This window comes from Leptonychotes weddellii, chromosome 14 (assembly GCF_054177405.1).
Source record: "Leptonychotes weddellii isolate Sample4059 chromosome 14, ASM5417740v2, whole genome shotgun sequence".
NCBI classification, from domain to species: domain Eukaryota; kingdom Metazoa; phylum Chordata; class Mammalia; order Carnivora; family Phocidae; genus Leptonychotes; species Leptonychotes weddellii.
In genome coordinates, this window is record NC_138382.1 from 73,212,550 (window position 1) to 73,233,876 (window position 21,327).

The following is a 21,327-nucleotide window of genomic DNA, read 5'->3' on the forward strand; positions in this document are numbered from 1 at the left end:
ATATCTATTTCTGGAGATTATAAAGAGAGTAGCACTCATCTCTGCTGGGTGGTTTGGACGTGGGCCTGAACCATTCGGGCAACCCTTCATTCATTCCCTTTCACACAACAAATATCCATTGAGTACTTTCCATGAGTTAGTCACAGTGGGTACTCATTTAGAGAGAAAGAAACAGAGTTTAAATAGTAAACACAGAGGGGCGCCTGGCTGGCTCCGTCGGTAGAGCATGTGACCCTTGATCAAAGGGTTGTGAGTTCAAGCCCCTGGTTAGTTACGGAGCCTACTTAAAAAAAAAAAAAAATAGTAAACACAGAAAAATATAAAAGTACGTGTTATGAAACCCTCTCAAAAGATTTAAATGATTTCTAGTTCAGAAAGCCTTCAACTTGGAGATCTCACATGTAGGTCCCACTGAACATGCAAAGACTGCTTTCTTCTCATTATCTTTGAGGCTGATCTGACTCTTGGCTCAGAGACCATACCCTTTCTCATCTCAGTCAGATGGCTCATCCATTCACTGCACCTACAACACCAAGGACCCCCCCAGTCCATACATTGAAGAGTAATGCTTAAATCCATAGTGTTGGGGTTGGGGAATGGTGAAAGATGCTGTCAAGCCTGAGGAAGATTTTTCCCATGACAGAATGTGTTTCTTCATATATAGGTTCATATATTCTTTTTTTTTTTTTAAAGATTTTATTTATTTATTTGAGAGAGAGAATGAGAGACAGAGAGCACAAGAGGGCAGAGGGCAGAGGGAGAAGCAGACCCCCTGCTGAGCAGGGAGCCTGATGTGGGACTCGATCCCGGGACTCCAGGATCATGACCTGAGCCGAAGGCAGTCGCTTAACCAACTGAGCCACCCAGGCGCCCAGGTTCATATATTCTTTTAAACAGCCAGGTAAAGCTTATTGAGAGATGGAAATTGCCACACTTCTCACTGATCCGGTGTTTTGACTTTCCAGGGTACCCAGAAAATATGCCTTCCGTACAGTCCCACAAAAACTCTCTCTGTGAAGTCCATCTTAAGGTGAGTACTCAAGAAGAAGAACCCAACACCAGGAGCCTTTATAAGTATTTTTCTTCTGTGATTGTTCTGATGTTATTTTTCTACTTTCTGGAGCCTTGACCACGTCCCAGACATTTTGCTAAAGCCTCTGACGTGCAGTATCCCCTGCCGTCTTCACAGCACCTCGGTGGGACGGGCACTGCTATTACCCCACTGTGGAGAGGCAGAGGTGGAAGCTCCAAGAGAGAAAGATCACACAGCTAGCTTGTGGTGGGAATTAAGCTCCACTCTTAACGCATCTCCGAACTGCCTACGTAGCCTGCTCCTTTTTTTTGCATGCATGCTAATACTTCGGTCTCATAAAGAAAATCAAGAAATCTTTTTCCTCTCATTTTCCTGCTTTGAAATAGAAACTCGTATGTCAGCAAATGCTTCTTAGAGAAGAATGTGCTTATTCTTTGCAAAGAGAGAGTTAAATGAGTAGACGGTCTAGCTGCTCTGCGCTCAGCTGCCACTCCTGCCCCCCACCTTTCCATCCCCCTCTGGCTCTCCCATGCTGGTGGCAGATCCCCCTAGGGAATGCCACCACTCATGCGGTACCTGTTGCTTCATCCAGTCCAGCCAAGAGGCTACATCATAGTGACAGTAGCTTCTGTTTGTCAGGCACTGTGCTGAAGGCTCTGGTCATTCTCTTAGTAAATTTTTAAACCAGCTCCACAAAGGAGATCCATTATTACCTACACTCCACCAAGGAGGAATCAGAGCCTCAGAGAAGTGAAGGGATTTGACAAAGATCTCACAGCTGGGAAACTACAGAGCTGGGATTTGAACCCAGGTCCCTATCATCCCCGTGCTTGGGCTGTTAGCCACCAAGGCCCACATTGTGTGAGTATGAACACTTATCCCAGAGCCCTGGTGCTTTTTTGTCTGCAACTAGGTGTTGGGAAGAGATGGTGTTTTCAGTGTCCCCGCTGCAACGCACACTTGCAGAACGTCTGTTAGAGTGACAATCTCGACTCCATGGGTCAGGGACTGCATCTGGCTGATGAAAGGGGCACTGAGATTCGGAAGCAAAAATTTTTAGATCTCCTCTTCAAGCTTGATTTGGTCTCCAAATTGCAGACCTTCTCCTTTCTGCTCTCGGCCTTCTGATTTTTCTTCCGAGCAGTCTGAAACCTGAGCTATGAAAGCATCAGTGAAGAGGTTAACATCTTTATTGAGCACAGAAATATCTTGCTGCTTCTAAGGAGGTATAAATCTTAACTGGCTTTGAGAGGAATACTTAGAATTATACTGGCTTAAGATTTCTGTGACTTTTTTTTCCCTAAAAAGAAGTTACTCCAGCTCCTTTCTTTATATTTGAAGACATTTCATTTTGTTATGATTTCCATTTAGTTATAGGAGTAGGACCTCCGCTTCTGCCCCCACTCATGTAGCCAGAGCACGTTTCAGCCAGAAACATTTTTTTAAAGACATGGAAGATCAAAACTTCTACAGTTGCTGCTGATAGAAGAAAAAAATGTTATCTTTGTTATAATCTTGAACTTGAAAACTTAAAAGGAAATGAAAAAATGAATACTATGGAGGCAGGTAAGTCTGGGTTCAAATCTTGGCTCTACTACTTACCAGCTTTGTTATCCTAGTTCAGGTTCCTCACCTTTAAAATTTTTTAAGTAATTTAATGGGGATAAAATAGCACTTGCCGCACAGAGACTAAATGAGGTCATCCATGGAAAGCATTTAGCAGGCTGCCCGACGTTATACTCTATAAATATTAGCTATTATTATGTTTACCTTACAAATATGGGACTCCTAGATGAAAGGGGCCTAAGGGATCGTGCATTTCAACTGCATGTTTTACCTCTGGAGGAACTTAGGCTCAAGGAGGTTGACATTCTAACGTGAAAGAACCATCCTGTGAAGGGGAGGGCCTTTTGCCCTAAGTGGCGAAGGAATTGCCAAAGGAAGAAAGAAACACCAGGTAGTCTTACTTACATTTCATTTTATCATTAACTGCTAACATAAATGTCAATGAACCACTTTTTCGATAAATAAAAGAATCTTGGAGGTTAGTTGGGCTGCCTGAAACATGCTCCTGATCATCTCTTCCTCCCTTATTAGATGAGTGTCATCAAGGGCCAGTTATATAAGTAAAGTACCATGCAGTGTTTGGTTACTCTCATGTATTCATTCATTGAGCACCCTGCGTGATCATTGATCTCCTGTGTGCCCGGCCCTATAGGGAATCCAGCTGTGATTTTTCTAGGAGATATTATTTAGTTTCTCTGAAGCACAGAGACTTGTTCTAAGTTAAGTTTCCACCACGCTGTGGCTCATTCTGTCCTTTCTATTTCAGTGCCATGAACCTGGACAAATTTGAGAAAGGCCCCAGAGAAATTTTTCATCCCGAGATCCAAAAGGTAAAAGAATTTTATGTCTCCTAATGGTATATATTGGATCACAGTGTTAGATGAGGACAGACAGAGCATCGGTGATTCTTAGCCTCGGATCCAAGCCTAATCAGCACCACCTGCGGGCCTTTGAAAACAATCATCATAAAGAACCTTACAGCTGAGATTCTGATTTGTCAGGTGGGGGTGGGGATCTGCATTTTTCAGGAGTCTCATGAGTGATTCTGAAGCACAGCCACAACTGAGAACCCCTAAACTCTATGGTCCTTGATCCATGAACTGAAAGGGTGTGTGTTCAGAAGGACTTTATTTGCTTAAAAGCCAGTCTTTTTACTGAGTGATGTGGAATTGTGTGGAATGTTAGATTTTTTTTTTAAATAGTAAAGCACAAAATGTGTTTATTGAGCTCTAACTCACATAGAACACTGTGCAGTGTACCGTAGAGATAGAAGGTATCCAGAATCCATCCTGTTTTCTCAAGACTTACTGCTAAGGGAAAATAATCTGCCTTGGGAGGAACAAGTTTAGAGTCATAATCTAGGTCAAAGGCCATCAGAAAAATGTCAGCCAAACTTTTGTCTTGTTGCAGGCGATATAGCTTTGAAATTCACCCCTCGAAACTTACCCGCAGTCATCACCTAGTGCCAGCCATGTGTCAGAGTTGAGCTTCTGGGAGGTGGGGACGCCCGGGCCAGGTGATAGGGAAGAGGCCAGAGAGGCAGGTTGGAATTCCATCCAGGCAGCAGGGAGCCTGTGGAGTATTTAAGTGGAGGAGCGTCATGCTTAAGTCTGCTTTTCAGGGAAGTAACTCCGAGGGTATGAGGAGGATAGATGGGAGCATGAGCAGCCTTTGCTTGCAAGCCTTTAAAATAGTTAACTTTTAAAATAAAGTTATCGGTTCTCAGCTTACCGCTAAATACGGAGTGTTGTGAATTCCCATATCTTCTGTTTTCATGTAATGTTTAAAATAGTATTTGTACCCTGACTCAACCCCAGAAGGAACTGAGGCCAAAATGGGTGCGTTCGGTTAAACTTTAAGCAGTTTGAAGCCATGAGATGCTTAAACTAACTCGTGATAGTGAATTGTAAAACGACTTGGAATTATAAATATGCCACTACCAGTGTGTCTTTATTACCTCATCTGTACAAGTTGTCATATTCTTAATCCTTTCCTTCTTGGAGCCTGGATGAGACCCCCAGGCGCAGGACCTAAGCCCCACAGAGCCCCTGGGATGCTTCTTTCTGCACCCTGCCGCTGAGTGTGGGCCCTCAGCGGACTTCGTGTCTGCCCAGGCTTCCCTGTCTGCTTTCCCTCCTCCAGGGCATCAAAGAGGACAAGGAAACAGAAATGGCAACCTTCTGCCTCTTTATATCATAACTCTCTGCCTGTTTTTCACCAAACAAAAGACACCTTCCACTTTCCCGACATCTGTGTTTTGACTCTCTTTCCCTTCACGAGGGGCTGCCCACGCGCTCTCCCGCCATCCCGGGTGTGTGAGCAGGCACGTGTGTGTGCCCCTCGTAGTGGTGGTTTCACTGCTGTAGGTGGACCCGAGGGCACCCTGAGCCGCAGGGGTTGGGGAGAGGAGGAAGGAAAAGGTCTCGGATCCAAAAAGTAAACAGAAAATAAACCGCATGGTAAAGAAGGCATCTTTCCACCAAGCGGGAAGGTGGCTGGTGCTATTTAAAAATGTTATTCTGTTTCTGGCTGCTATACCATAGTTACATTTTTCTTGGCCAAAATCTTCCCAGAAGCAATGTGTGAGAAGCTAGCTTTAAATAGATAGAGAAACCTGGGTGTCTATGTATTTCTTCTGGCTGCTATGCATCATGCTTGTTTCCAGATAGTTGTGCCATAATGTGACTTTCCTAGATGACCAAGTAGTTTACAAAAATCTGTACAACGAAACTGGAGTATTTTAAGTGCTTCTGGGGGATGGGGGTGGGGAGTGGTGTACATGGGAGCTTGTCACAGAAAGTCAAAATAAAATCAGCATGGACATAACTTTCAAAATTTGGTTTGGCAGGACTTGCTGGTTCTTGAAGAACAAGAGGTAAGAAATTTTACGAGGAATTTTATGTTCCTGCTATGTTCTGCCTCTGTGTTTGTAAATGTGCTTCTCCCTTCACCCCGACCATGACCTTTTCTTTCAGTCAAACCTCTACGTGGATTTGCTCACTGAGCATACTGTCACTGAAAGACTTTATCAACATATTTTTTCAAGGTAGATTTCAGGACCTCCTGTGCAGCTAGCTATAAAGATATAAAAACAAGCTACTTAAATCTGCTTGGAAATATTCAGATTTTAGCCTCATAATCAGGGTGAGTAATGAGGTTTTCAATTTCAGTAAGTCAAAGAGAGGGCGTTTGTGCTTTATTAGCACATTCGATTTACTGATGCCATATTCATTTACACATCTCCATCCCTTGTTGCCCCACTTTTAAAAAATGTATTGGGTTTTCTAAGGACATAACTAACGTAGGGAAATAATAAAAATGCTATCAAAGGCAATTGATAAATTAGTTTTTGCATATCATGCCTTTCGGTAAATGGTCATATCGTTCATCCAGTTGCTCCGGCCAAACTTGGAAAAATCCTTAACACCTCTCTTTCTCTCACACCTAATCCTTCAGTACATCCTGTGATGATTTCTTCAAAATATACCCCTAATTCAAATTTCTCGAGGTTTCCACCACGACTGCTCTCATCCCTTGACACCACCCCATCATCTCTCACCTGCACTATGCATTTTCCAACTTTCTGCTCCCACTCTATTCTGTTTCTCGTGTAGCAGCCCAATGGTCCTTTTAAATGTCAAGTCAGGTCACCCCTATGTTGCAAGCTGTCATGGCTTCCCATCCCGCTCCAAGTCGAGCCCCGAATCCTGACCAGGACCCCCAGGGCCTGCATGACGCAGCCGTGCTGCCTCTCGGGTCCTCTCCCCCACACTAACCATGTTGACTTCCTAATTCCTCCACCTGCTCAGGAAGACCCTGCTGTTCCCACCCCCTCAGGATGCTCCTCGCCAGACGTCCTCAGGGTCGAGCACCCTTTCCTTGATATCAGGGTCTCTGCTTGGAGAGGCTGTCCTTGACCATTCTATCTAAAATAGCACACCCTGCCTCTCACCCTCTGCCCTGCGCACCGTTTTGTGTTTCTTCTTGACACTTGTGTTTTCATTGACTCGCTCTGTATCTGTTGCCCTCCCGAGAATATAAGCAGCATAAGAGCAGGGGGAGCTTATTCAGTTTGTTCCCGGCTGTATCCTAGATCCTAGAGCAGTGGAGAGAGAGGGCACCAAGTAAGTATTTGGTGGCTGAATAAGTGGATGATGTATTGATTGAATGAATTGTGACAACTAGTGACACCTTTGAAAAGAAGGGGGTGGACCTTTATTTACTGGCATGGGAAGTTTTCCACGACGCACTAGTTACGGGGCGGGGGCAGCAATTCACAGCGCAATACCTACAGTATGGTCCCAGTTGTTTTTATAAACAAACACATACGTATATTCAGTCATTTGCTCATTCATTCATTGATTCAACAAATATTTCCTGAGCTCCTTCCGTGTGTGTACCATGTGCTGTTTGCGGCATTGGGAACACATTGATGAGGAAGACGAGGTCCCTTCGTGGAGCTTACAGTCTGGTGGGGTAAGACAAACTCCACAAATGAGCAAACCTAAACATGATAACGTGGATAGCGCCAAGAGCTGTGAGGAAAATAAAGCAAGGTAGGCGATACAGGGGAAGGAGTAGGTTTTTGACATCGAACAGAGTAGGTTTGTCTGAGGCAGTGACATCTCAGCTGATTCCCGAACACGTCAATGTACGTGCAAAGGAGCTGAAATAATGCGCCCCAGATTGTTGGCAGGCGTTACTCTGTGGAAGGCACTGGGGGTGTAGGGTGGGCTGCTGCAGAGCTCCGGCAAACCAGACGTCCCTGTTTTTCTCTATATCTTATCCATGGATGAATCACGCTTGTGGTGCCAGAATTCATGAACTCCATGTATGGTTTGTAGAAGGCAAGAAATGAAAGTAAGACACATTTCTGGCAAACATTTGAAAAATACGGAAACACACTGCGGCGCCTGGGTGGCTCAGTTGGTTAAGCGTCCAGCTCTTGGTTTCAGCTCAGGTCATGATCTCAGAGTCCTGGGATCGAGCCCCGCATCAGGCTCCATGCTGAATGCAGAGCCTGCTTAAGATTCTCTCTCCCTCTGCTCCTCCCCTACCCCACTCCACTCGTTTTCTCTCTCTCTAAAATTAAATAAATAAAATCTTGAAAAAAAAAAAAAAGAGCACTCATTACAATGCATTTGAGGTGTGAGTGGTGGTCATCTCTCAGAGCCTCCCTGAGGATGTGGCCAAGGCACTTCTGCCAGCTTCTCAGCTCAGAGCATTGATCCTAATTCCACCCAATTATAGTGATAAACTATCAGCTGCAAAGATGAGCAGGGAAAAAAATTAATAAACAACACTAGTGATGTCCCTGAAGGGTTGACGATTTGGTAAAGTGTGGTCAGTGTCCTGAAACCCAAGTGTTGTGTGTCCACAGCATAGAGATGCCCCGCAGGAGAGAGCATGCGCCCCAGGCCGCAACGTGCATGGAGACAGTGAGAGAAGCGTAGGAACATGTAAATCAAAAAAATATCGAGGCACTGCCTAAACAAGAGTAATGAGGAGCCCAGGGTGTTCAGTTTCGAATCAGGCCATCATTTCTTGGTCTTTCTGGAATTACTGGAACTTAGTGTCCCCACATACTTCACTTTCTTCAAAAGAAATGTAATTCTTAGCTTCCTATTAATTCCCAAGGATATGACTGCACTTTGGTTTATAATCATGTTGACTTTTGTCTCAGACCATTTAGGACTTAAAAATCAAAAGTCCCATATAAGCAGGAATTACAAAATGACCTTATCTCTATGATGAGTGTCTGGGCAGGATGTAAGTCCTGAGAAAACCAATTTGCATGGATTCCCCCTACCAGTCACCTCCCTCCGGGCGCCCAGATCTGGTCTTAGGACCTTGCAAGCTCCCCCCGCCCAACCCCCAAGATCTAGTGCTGGAAGGAGCAGCCAGCCTCATGAAGCACTAATGATGTTAGGTTAAATGGTTTATTAAAATATGATCCGTGGTGGTCGGGTAGCCCCAAATCAAACTATTCCCTCCCAAAAACGGTCTCTGTCAACAATACAATCCACTACATTCAGTAATACCTTGATTTCTGGAGATAGGCAAAAACTCTGAGTTAATCAGTGACATCATTTGGGAAGCCCTAGAAACAAAATTAGCTAGAGACCCTGTAGGTGATTTCAGGTACTTTGTTAGGCGTTGCAACACTGGGCTTTCTGGAGTCTCCACCTGAAGCGGGGGCGGAGGAGGGGTGTCCTCAGCCAGGGTACTAACAGCAAGGTGCCAGTGACAGAGCCATAAAAACTCTTGAAAGCTTTGCCCTGTGATCAGGTGGCCGTGGGCCCCATTTCTGCATGTAGCTCTCCACTTCCCTCAACCCAATACCGCACTGAGAAGACCACACTGTGGGGTTGGGAAGAGCACTGGGTCAGAAGTCCAGAGACCCGACTTCCAGCTCCCATTCTGCCCTCCGCTTAGTGCCAGCCGTGGGCAGGTTAGCCTTCCCTGGTCTTCATGTGTCCTGTCTGTAAGATGAAAACGTGGACTCAGTGGGCCGTGGGGCCCCTTCTGGTTCTAACAGGCTGCTGGATCCTGGCTCATGACCCTGGTCATTGACCGAGTCTTTCTGCCCTTGGCTTGCTAGCAGTCAGCTCAGCTGGACCTGATGCTGTGCCTCCTGGCAGTCTGCTGGTCTGTTCCTCTAGTCCAGTGGTTCTCCAAGTGGGGTCCCTGGACTAGCAGCATCAGCATCACCTGGGAACTTGTCAGAAATAGAAATTCTTGGGGCACCTGGGTCGCTCAGTTGGTTGAGCATCCAACTCTTGATCTCAGCTCAGGTCTTAATCTCAGGGTCGTGAGTTCAACCCCTTTGTTGGGCTCCATGCTGGTTGTTGAGCCTACTTAAAAAAAAACAAAGAAAAAGAAATACAAATTCTTGGGCCCTACCCGAGAACTGCTGAATGGAAACTCTGGAATTGGAGCCTAGCAATCTATTTTAAGAAGCCTGCCAAGTAATTCTGATGCCCGGTCAAGTTTGAGAACCACTGCCTTAGGCTCTGCGCTATTATCCTGAGAGGATCATCTGTCAGACTCCACACTCCTGTGGGTGCTTTTTAAGGGACCTTGGAGAATGCGGGATATGCCATAGTCTTGGAGACATGTGATTGCTGTCATCATTTCCAAAACACAGAAAGAAAAGTTGGCAAGTTTAGAATCATCAAATGGATAGAGATCCCTGGCAAAATTCTAAGAAATTACCAAAAACAAGTCTGTGAGGAAGAGGTAATCATTTGGAGGCAGCTTGTGAAAAGTAAGTTGTATCTGACCAGTTTTGTTTCTTTTGTCAGTTATTATGCACACAATTATTCCGTGAATATTTATGAATCCTCTCCAGTATACCCAGCACTGTGTGGTGGGCACTGGAGATTTAGTGGGAAGTTAAGAGGTGTCTGATCCCTCCTTCACAGGATGTATATGTTCTAGTGCTAGAGACAGACTCATATACACACTGAATAAAAGAACTACAGAGTATGGGGGCGCCTGGGTAGCATAGTCGGTTAAGCATCTGACTCTTGGTTTTGGCTCAGGTCATGATCTCAGGGTCCTGGGATCCAGCCCAGTGTCCTGCTCCATGCTCAGCGGGAATCTGCTCGTCCCTCTCCCTCCCCACTGTCCCCTCCCTCCCCGCCCCACACACTCTCAAATCAATAAATAAAATCTTAAAAAAAAAAAAAAAAGAATTACAGAGTATGGATAGTGCTTAGAAAGCAAAGTGTTAGGGCAGAGAGTAACAGTGGAGGAGGATGGCTTTCTACGGGCAGTCAGGGAAGGCCTCTCTGGAAACCGGCCTCTGAGCTGAGGCCTGCATGATGGGAAAGAGCCTGCCAAAGAGGCTGCTGTGGAGGGGTTCCAGATGAGGGCTCAGCTTGGACCTGTCCTCCCTCTTCCACGCTCTAGTAGAAAACCACTCTCGCTGATGGGTGTGCATCTGTCTTTCAGGTGTGTTGGGGACAGAAAAATGCTGAGAAGCACAGCCTTGGACCCCTGGATTTTCAGAGTCTTAATTCTCCCAGATCCAGCTGTCCTGAATCCCAGCATTCTGCCTTGACCTCCCCCCCAACCTATGACGCAATGGCCAACGCTTTAAACACCTTTGTTCCTAGCCTACCCCTTAATTGACCACCAAGAATTCCCCCATCTAGTGCTGCATCAAATGGCCTTGCAAAAGTTGATTCTCTTCAACCTCAGATTTTATTTTATTATGAAATACTTCAGATACACACACAAAAAAGAGAATAATATTATGAAGACTTATAAACCGGTTATCCAGCTTAAGGAAAAAAATATTGAAAGTACCGTTGAACTATCTGATCTCTTTCCTCTCTCTTCCTATAGAACCTATCATCTTGCATTTGGTATTTATTATTCCCACAGGATCAGATTTTAATCCAGGCTTTAAAGTCGAGGGTAGTAGACTGAACATTTGTACTAGCTACTTCTTGATTTCCTTTCCCCTCCCCCACACATCTGTTTTGTGACTTCTTGAGATTCAATATCTTTAAGAATTGGGGGAAATGAGCTTTTAGAACAAATTGCCTACATTTTCCGTTTCTATTCCTAAGAGCCCATAGGATATCAGCCTAAGATTGTTGTGTTCAGTTTTGAATTACACTGAGCTCTCCCCTGTGTTAGCTGATCAGAACATGGCACCAGGCCCGTGAGCTCCTGCTGGCTCTTTGAGCAGTGGTTTGCCAGAGAATGGACCTGGCGTCCTACGGAAGCCATTAGTAATGAAGTTACAAATGAATTAACTCACATAAAAACAGAGAGTTTCAACCGTAAGCTATCAAAACCTATAGAAATAAAGGAATATTAATTTAATATTGGTTAAACCTATAGAAATAAAGGAATATTAATTTAATATTGGTTAATTTGGTCAGAGTTGAGATGGAGGAGAATAAGTAATGCCTCGAGTATCCATCCTGGTCCCTGAAGTTTTCCTAAGTAATGAATAGCACATCTCGTAACTGTATATGTTCTGATGATAAAGTTTACATTCAACACCTTTTGTTGTCTTCTCGTAAGGGCTCTGTGAATTTCAAGTTTGGGGTTCTCTTTGCCAAAGACGGGCAGCTCACGGATGATGAGATGCTCAGCAACGGTAAGTGTCCCCTAATTTGTGCTGAGACCCTGTTCTGCCTTGTTGTGGTTTTGACAGTCCAAATTGAACTTAACCTGTTGAGTTGGAGTCCTTAATACAAAGAAAAAGCCAGTTGTTTTGTGAAATTTTAGGGTAAATTTCCGAGTAAACTTTGTAGGGCAGGTGTTGCCCAGTTTCATTCAGTTGACAAATATTTACTGGTCACCAAACTTGCACCAGGCACTGGCGCCCGAGAGGGAGTCTAACCAGAAAATGATATGGGATATGAAGAATTTGGTTCTATATCATAGTCCCAGTAGCAGAGGAAGGTCTTTCTCTGATTTTTATGGTTGGGAGAATGATAAAATGGTGCCATTTTCCTGTTCTTCAGCACCTTTCATATTAGATACCCATTCATTATTAGTAGAAGCAGTAACAGTGTTTTCATTCTGCAATACTAAACCCTCATGATCTCGGTGTGGCAGCAGGAAGGTGGGTCAGTCTGATTCGTGGTTGTCCTTTCCTTGGAATCCTGGGAATTGTGGAATCTCCTGCGTGGTCTCCGGGAAGGAAGGGTGACCTCTCTGTTGTGTTCGTCTGCTGCACACATTTGTAGAGCCTCGTTCATGTTCAAGGGATTTCAGTGCGTAGTTAGAAAATGAAGACGTGTGGATTCTGTATTTTCTTCACACTTTACCTCTTCCTACAGAAATTGGAAGTGATGCTTTTCAAAAATTTTTAAATCTTCTGGGTGACAAAATCACCCTAAAGGGCTGGACAGGCTACCGCGGCGGTCTGGACACCAAAAGTAAGTTCACCTCCTGATCTCTTCTGTTGTCATTTGTATAATTTCTAGCAGCCAGCCCGATCTGTATTTGGACTTATACCCAGGTTGGGGGAAGGGGTGGACTGGGAGGGATAAGAAGGGCTTCACACCCAGTCTGACACAGGGTGGCTGGACACATTTGGGGGCTCCATTGAGTTTTGCAAGACCAAGTCAGCCCTCCCAGTCCCTCGGTGTGGCAGACCATGGTCTGCCCGTGAATACTTACTGTTGCACACCTCTGTGTTCCAGGGCTGTGAGAGGCTCCAGGGATGTAGCAATGGATAAACCACCATGGTCCCTGCCTTTCTAGGAGCTTATAGTCCAGGGGATAACACAGACATTACACAGATAATTATGAAATACCTTAGTAAAGTACTTGGAGGAACAAAGAAGAAAAAGTACAGAGTGCCATGGGAGCATTTTGTCTAATCTGGGGGATGAGAGAAGGCTTCCCCAAGGGAATGATGAGCAGTAATTTGAGTCCTGAGAGGAGAAGAGAATTCTAAGCGAAAGAACATTTGTGAAGTCCCTGAGTCAGGAAAGAGCCTGATATGTTCTAGAAACTAAGAGAACATCTTTTTTTTTTTTTTTAAAGATTTTATTTATTTTATTTATTTGAGAGAGAGAATGAGAGAGAGAGAGCACATGAGAGGGGGGAGGGTCAGAGGGAGAAGCAGGCTCCCCGCCGAGCAGGGAGCCCGATGTGGGACTCGATTCCGGGACTCCAGGATCATGACCCGAGCCGAAGGCAGTCGCTTAACCAACTGAGCCACCCAGGTGCCCTAAGAGAACATCTTTATGGCAGAGGGACTGGAGAAGAGGAGGGGGCAATCCCACAGAGTTTGAGATCACATGAATAATTTTGGATTTTATGGTAAATGGAATTGGATGTCACGAACAGATTTTAAGTAGAGGCGTGGTGGGATGAGATTGCACCTTGGAGCCGAACTTGCTGGCCAAAGTGTGGGCAACGGTCCAGCAAGGTGCATGAGCACGTGGTGAACCTGCAAGGCTTACGAGGTCACCAACCCCATCGCCAATACTCAGCCTCTCTGTCACGGTCACAACCACCGTCCGCTGACCCTTGCTATGGCCAGGCACCCTGCCAAGCACTTTACAAGTGGAATCTTGTACACATCCCTAGGAGTTAGATACTAATTTCATCCCCATTTTCAAATTAAGAAACTGAGGCTCCAAGAAAGATGAGGTGACTCGTCAAAAGGAACATAGCTGAGAACTTGAACCCAGGTCTGCCTCACTCCAGAGCCAATGCTTTCAGCCGCCATACCATCTGCCAGTGAGCGTACTTGCTTTGTTTTATGGACATGATAATTATTTGTATGTCGTTTTGTGTTAATTTTGTCCCGTACACCAGGAGTAACTGGAAGGCAAGGAATTATAGCACATTCTCCTTTTTAGCCCAACCTTCTATGTGAATCAGACAGCAAGTGAGCTTAGAGCGGGGAGGAAGAGGGCTCTCCACGTGGGCAGGAGCCTTGTATCAGTTGGAGAGTAAGCCCTACTGTTGCTGCCGCTCAGGTGGATAATCCAGAATGGTCTTTGGGAATGTACTAACTGTATGCTGTATTCCCCTAGCCTGCAAATAAAGACTATTTCCTCAGGGTCTCGGAATTCTCTGTGCCTCCTAAATGCATGTTTGTATCTTACAGATGACACCACAGGGATACATTCAGTTTATACCGTATACCAAGGGCATGAGATCATGTTTCACGTTTCCACCATGTTGCCGTATTCCAAAGAGAACAAACAGCAGGTACGTGTGAACACAGGCTCTTTGAGAACACACAAACTATCAAACAGTGACCAAAACATGGAGAAAGCATCATCGCTCTGATTTCATAGCATTAGAAACTGAGTGTGTTAATATATGAACTGAACCTCAGGTACCAATGTAGGGATATTGTTTACGGTCTGTATATTTGGACTCTCAACAAGCCTTGGGAAGAACCATCCTCACTGATGCTGTCTCCTTAAATAAAGGATCAGTGATAACATCGCACACACATGCGCGAGTGTGGTTTTACAGACTCGAGAAACTGTTTTGCAGGATGTTGCCTTCACTCTGTGACTTCTCTTCATGTGCCTGGTATCTCATCCGAGACTACCCAGGACATAAAATAAGCAGACCCTGAGCGATGGTTGGCAAGCATGTTTCAAATTAACACAGGAGGTGAACGCTGGGTATCTGCACACGCTCTGCCATGTTGGGGAAAAAACTACCTGAGACACTCCTCACTTACCCCAGAGACTGGCCATTTCCAGGAGAAAATTTTCCAATTTGTGGGAATTCAGACCTAACAAAGACACGTGCTGCTGGTTTTTGAAGGATTTGGTGCGGGGGGCATGGGGTGGTGGATTCCACTTAACTTTATTAGCTTCTTTCCCTTTTTTAAACATTGAAGGCATCTGTATGAATAAATATCACAAACATGAATGGACAGTTGGTCAGCAAAGATTTGTGAGAAATAGGAACCTAGAGAGGGAGGGGATGTGATGGGCCAAGAAGGCTTTTTTTCTGAGCACCTATAATTCTTATTTCAATAAGACTTCAGTAAGGGGGAAAGACACAACGCAGACCAGTGCGCTAAAATGCAGTGTTCCAGTCATGAGAGATCAAGGTGCTTTGGGGACATGGCAGGGAGGGGCAGGAAGAGCTGACCCCCTTGGACTGTTTGGGGCCTGGAATAGGGAGTTGGTGGATTTGTCCTGCAGGCACTGGAGACCCACTGGAGGTTGTAAGCTTGTTCTGGTTTTGGAGGGCTCACTCCGGGAAAAGTCAGGTGGAAACAGGAAGTACCCTGGCCCAGGAAGACTGCTTAGTTGCTGAAGTTACTTCCTGCAAGGCATCCTCCTTTGCACGGCTGAGGCTGCCTAAATTGCTGCAGAAGCTGAATCTCTTAGGATCACGTGCAGAAGAGGGGCCAAGCTGACCTTCGCAGTCATCATGAGCTGTAAGAGGTCAACAATAATATCACAGAACTTCCATGGAAATGTTTTACAGTCCTCCTCCTCCTCCTCCCACTCTGACCTTTTCAGCCCTGTACAATCACCCAAATTGCCCATGTCTCGTGACAGATGGGGCATTAGCCAGAGAGACAGGAGGAAGGAATGTGACAGCTCAACCTTTGCCCAACTCAGAAGTCATTAACCTTATCTCTTTGAGGGGCTGTCCATATGTTAAGGTCAGGAGTGAAACGTCCCCAGTTGGACCCTGGTGTTCTTAACATCTTGGGTGTCTCCGTGGGTAGCACTTGGGTCCTCCACTGGCCTGGCATTGGCAGATACGAGGAAAATGAAAACTTTGAAACTTGTCTCTATCACCGGGAAGATCATGCAGGTGGGAAGAGAGACAAACACAGGATGCTAGTGAACCTTCAGTGTACCCCGTCAGGGCAGAGCAGAGAAGGACCCCTGACCATGAGCCTCTCTCTGTACCTCGGGGGCTCAGCGTAACAGACAAAAAGACAGAGGCCAGCCTGGCTCAAAAATCCTGGTGCTTATTGACCTCCTAACATCAAGAACACAAGTGGAACGGTCTAAGCCGTATCCCAAATCTGACATAAAGAAGCCAATTCGCACAGAGTTTGTAGGCTCTGGTATTCTCGTGATGTCCACCTCTCTTCTCTGTTGCTGAATCAAACCTTAATGGGGGGACGGTGTTGATATTTGCCTCTCTGGGACCTCACCTTCCTCATAACACGTCATGATGTCCCCCACCACTCACATTGCCTAGTCTCTCAGCCTCAGGCCCCGAAGGCAGCATTTAGTACCTGATAAAAGCACAGATCTCTGGGAGCTGCCCGTCCGAGCCCAGTCCTAGCTCTGCCAGAACTAGCTCTGTGATCCTGGACGCATGGGGAGCTTTGCCTGGCCCAGGGCACAGTTCTTGGCCTTCTTGTCTCCTCCTACTACTTTCATTCACTCCCTCAATGATCAGTGATCTCCCCCAGTCTCAGGGCTTTAAAGAGCTTTTATACACCAGCAACACCCAAATTTACATGTCCAGCCAGACCTCCCTCCAGAAGTCCAGAATCAGGTGTGCAGCCTTCTTCTCGACAACCCCCTGGGCTAGACACCTCAAACCTAACAGGTCCAAAACTGAACTCTGACTCTCCTGCAGCTTTTCTTATCTCAGAGGAATTGCTGGGTCATGTGGTAATCCTGTGTTTAAACGTTTGGGGAGCCAGCCTACCATTCTCCCCAGAAGCTGCCGCATTCTGTATTCCCACCAGCAGCACGTGAGAGTTCCACTTTGCCCACATCCTCGACAGCATTTGTTATTACCTGGCTTTTTGTATTTTCTTTGGTTTTGTTTTATTTTGGAATAGCTCTCCTAATGGGTGTGAAATGGCAGCTCACTGCGGTTTTGATCAGCAGTGTGGAGCATCTTTTCATGTGTTTATCACATCGTCTTTGGAGAAATGTTTATTCAACTCCTGTGCTCATTTTTTAATCAAGTTATTTGACTTGTTATTGTTGAGTTGCAGCATATCTTTATATATTCTGGGTATAACCCCTTATCAGATATGTAGTTTGCAAATATTTTCTCCCGTTCTTGTTGGTAGTATCCTTTAATGCACAAAAGCTTTCAATCTTGAAGTAGTCCAATTTATCTCATTTTTCCTTTTGTTGGCCATGGTGTCATGGCCAAGAAATCATTGCCAAAAATAACGACTTTCTGAGTTAAATTGAATTCAAATTATTAGGACATCTCTAAACCTTCATTTCTGCATTTGCAAAAAGGGAATGATATCTAATGTGAATCAGACAGGGATCTTGTTCTCCAGGAGCTGACAGTGTAGAAGAGGGGACACACCAGGGATCCATGGACAGTGAATCATTCTGTTTGGCTGATTAAGCTAAGGTCTAGGACAGGGGTTGGCAAACCACGGAGCATGGGCTAAATCTCACGTACTGCCTGTCGTGTTAAATCAAGTGTTATTGGAACACAGCCACGCCTATCCATGTATGTATCGCCTTTAGCTGCTTTTGTACTGTGACAGCAGAGCTCATGGTTGTAAACCAACAATATGATCTGTAAAACTGAAACTATGTACTCTCTGGCCCTTTGGAGAAAAAATCTGCTGACCACAGATCTAGGAGATCATTTTTGAAAGGTCAGCTGAGGTCAGATTAGGTAAACCCATTGTCCTCACCAAGTACATCTTTCAGAACCAGCTAAGGCATTTATAAACATACTCATAGTTGAGCCCCATCCCCAGGGAATTCTGATGCAATGCCTCTTGTCTGGGGGCCTTGAATGCCAGGCTAGGAAGATGATGTAGGAGTGAAGGTAGACACACAGCAGCAAAATGGGAGAGAATGGAGGCAAGGAGGCTAGTTAAGAGGCTGCCACAGAAGGGGAGACAAGAGGAAATGCAGATCTGCTTTGGGCAGGGAACGGAGGAGATGGATAGGAGAGCAGGGATGCGGGGCTGGTAAAACACGGGAGGCAAGAAGTCAAAGATGGAGGAAATGTAGGGCTCTGTGATCATTGCGGTTTGCCATATTGCTTTAGTGTTTTTAACCCTGTGAATCTGCCATGTGTGAGTGACCTCCTTGGTGATGTTACTTATGCTTACATCCAGGTGGAGAGGAAGCGCCACATTGGAAATGACATCGTCACCATTGTGTTCCAGGAGGGAGAGGAGCCTTCTCCTGCCTTTAAGCCTTCCATGATCCGCTCCCACTTTACACGTATCCTGGACCTTTGTGAATGAGTTTAGTGAGCTGTTGGTCAGCCTCATGGGACTAAAATGACCCTCAACACAAATCTGACAGTTGACTTGCTTGTTGTAGTTGTTTTGCATCGCTAGATTTTTAGAGCCACTATTCTGGATTTTTCCTTTGGGGTTATTCTGCCCTCATCTTTCTTCATCCATTGGAATAATGGATGGATTCATTCTCAGAGAATTCTTGGCTTCTAGAATATCTTTCCTTTCCTTGGGTAGTCTTTGAAGTAAGGGAAACTCCCTACCATCCATCAGTAGTAACAGAACTAGAATCATAGGTAGTGAACCCTCTAAGAAATAGCTTTAAATAAAAATTTGAATGGAAGTTATTAGAGTTCAGTTAAATTTAGTTAAATAAAAATTTGCAAGTTAAAATAAAAAGTCAAAATAATGTTTCTTTGTTGATTCTAAACCCTGGAGATAGCTACTGCATTACCACCTCTTGAAATTTAAGAAATGATGGAATTAATCATATTTTCATTCACTTTTCCCTCTGCTTCCTCACATCCCTGCTTAGCTCAGAGTCCTGCTGAAATTCTCTGTAATGTCCAAGCTCAGCTCAGGCAGACAGGCACAGGACATGAGCTTGGCCAGCCCAACAGACACCATCATGGCTTTGGGCTGTGATGTGAGACCCACAGTGAGACCCAAAGGTAGTGCCTCCACAGGTTGTACATAGTAAATAAAAGGCAGCTAATAAGCATTTTCAGAATAAATTCTGGTCTAGCTATTCATGTTCCCTGAAGACTCCAGTAAAAATGTTGGGAGACAGGACCATTGTGACCTGTCACATCTGGAAGTAGATTGCTCTGCATGCTTTGACTTGTTCATTGTAAACTAACAATACAGCATATAAGTTTTTAAAAGTGGGGAACAGCCAAATTTCTTCCACAAGAGCAGGGAAGAAAACATATATGCACCTACACTTCAATAATAATGGTTTTTGCTCCCATCCCTGCTTATCCAGTGATATCTTGCTCCATTCACTGGAATTTAGGGCCACTATTTCCCCTTTCCTGCGGCAGTTCTTCCTGTGAAATAGAAGTTTTCTCCGAGCACCATGCGGGGGGGCGAGGGAGGTGGCTCTTTAAGTGACCAAGAGATAGTCACCATTTTTAGAATTTCCTTTAGCTGTAACTTTTAGATTTGGGGCTTGCCTTTGTTTCTGGAAAGGGACAGGCAAAGAGTTAATGCAGATTCTTTCCTCCGAGTCCAGGAATGGAAACGACTGAAGGACTGATAGCCTATTAGCCCTAGCAGAGGAATGCCGAGGGTGGGACCTGGCAGGGGAGGAGGCAGAATAGGAGAAAGAAAGCTGGACAAGGTATGGTACCATTTTAGGCTCCGCGCACCTGACACAAGAGAAGTAGATTCTGCTGAGACGCTGCTGCCAAGTGCATTGGTTTGTTTTGTGTGTGAAAGCCAGAAGGAGAGGGAAGGTGTGCGGTGGAAACGTTTAAATTGCTTTTATTTTCAAAATGGGTGAGGGGAAATGTATGTCTAATTTCATATTGGGATGTTTTATATTTCCAAGCAAAGGAATTGCTCTTTTTGCTTTGTTGGCTGCTTAGGTGCATAATAGCTGTATTTATATTGCTTTTCTGACAGATTGAGAGACTAAGCTCTTTCCCCAAAGGATGAGCACACAGAGGTTGAACTTATGTCTTCCTGAGCTGTCTCTTTTAAAGAAGTCAAGGCTCCATTTCAACCTAAGGGTGACAGATGCCCTGAGCCCAAAAGTGCAGGTCTAGGATGATTCTACACAAGGGATTTCAAGGCACAAGCCATTGACGTGAGCGTTGGGTTGTTGATTAATTTCCTTAACCATCACCACAGATATTTTTGCCTTAGTGAGGTATGATCAACAAAATGACAATTACAGGTAGGTGATGACTTTCTCTCGGTTTGCTTGTTCATTTTTTTTTTTTTAAAGATTTTATTTATTTATTTGACAGAGAGAGAGATAGCGAGAGCAGGAACACAAGCAGAGGGAGTGGGAGAGGGAGAAGGAGACTCCCTGCCGGGCAGGGAGCCCGATGTGGGACTCGATCCCAGGACCCTGGGATCATGACCTGAGCCGAAGGCAGACGCTTAACGACTGAGCCACCCAGGCGCCCTCGGTTTGCTTGTTCTAATCCTCATGTTTACTTATTAATTTGGCATTCATTTGATGGCTCCCAATACAAGTATTTGTTGATTGATTTGATGTGAGTGTCCTCACCAATAGAACTTCTTCAAGGCCATCATCTCTTTGGGAAAAGCTTGTTCCATATAGTGTTGCCCTCCCTGTGCAGTAGACCCAAGGGTCAGGGTCAGTTTGGAATTTTATTCTACTCTAAAATGGGCACAAATTTACTATATTTGATCTTGACCAGACCCCGTTTCCTAGGCTACGTCCTGGCCCATGTATCCCTGTGTTCTCAAAAATTAAAAGGGTATCGTGATGTTGTGAAAAGAGCATGAACTTTGAGCCAAATAGATTTAGGTTGGAATCCCAGGTCTGTCGCTTATTAACTTCGTGCTTTTGAAAGATCAAGTGTTTATCTTCTCAGTCGCAGGCCTCATCCGTAGGACAGAATAAAGGTAATGCTACTACCTTGGCAGGTTGATGAGAATCGGTTGATGCTATATCTTAAAATACCAAGTTTGCTGCCTGGTATGCACAGGGTGCTCAATGGTGGCCTTTGCTATTATTCCTGGTGTTCCTGACCTTGCCCACAAGTTGGTAGGTTGGACCATGAAGAACGCAGGAAGACCTGGCCTCTATCCTAAAGCTCATGGGAGAGCTGTACAGTGGCTGGGCCTCTGGCAGCCCAGAGACACCACTCCTCCTATGGACTGAATATTCTTTTTTTTTTTTTTTTTTTTAAAGATTTTATTTATTTATTTGAGAGAGAGAGAATGAGAGACAGAGAGCCCGAGAGGGAGGAGGGTTAGAGGGAGAAGCAGGCTCCTCGCCAAGCAGGGAGCCCGATGCGGGACTCGATCCCGGGACTCCAGGATCATGACCTGAGCCGAAGGCAGTTGCTTAACCAACTGAGCCACCCAGGCG

The 21,327-nt window shown here is 45.1% G+C and overlaps 1 protein-coding gene across 6 annotated transcripts in view; it reads left to right on the top strand.

The window, feature by feature from the left end:
* GARNL3 (GTPase activating Rap/RanGAP domain like 3) overlaps positions 1-21,327 on the top strand; it is a 144,642-nt gene that overhangs the window by 83,616 nt on the left and 39,699 nt on the right. For all 6 annotated transcript variants that reach the window (XM_081803634.1, XM_081803638.1, XM_081803633.1 and 3 more), the window contains 8 exons: positions 966-1,030; positions 3,366-3,429; positions 5,448-5,474; positions 11,642-11,717; positions 12,406-12,504; positions 14,193-14,296; positions 18,132-18,240; positions 20,112-20,157. In XM_081803634.1, the coding sequence (XP_081659760.1) occupies positions 966-1,030; positions 3,366-3,429; positions 5,448-5,474; positions 11,642-11,717; positions 12,406-12,504; positions 14,193-14,296; positions 18,132-18,240; positions 20,112-20,157 (590 nt within the window). The remainder of the gene's footprint in view (positions 1-965; positions 1,031-3,365; positions 3,430-5,447; positions 5,475-11,641; positions 11,718-12,405; positions 12,505-14,192; positions 14,297-18,131; positions 18,241-20,111; positions 20,158-21,327) is intronic.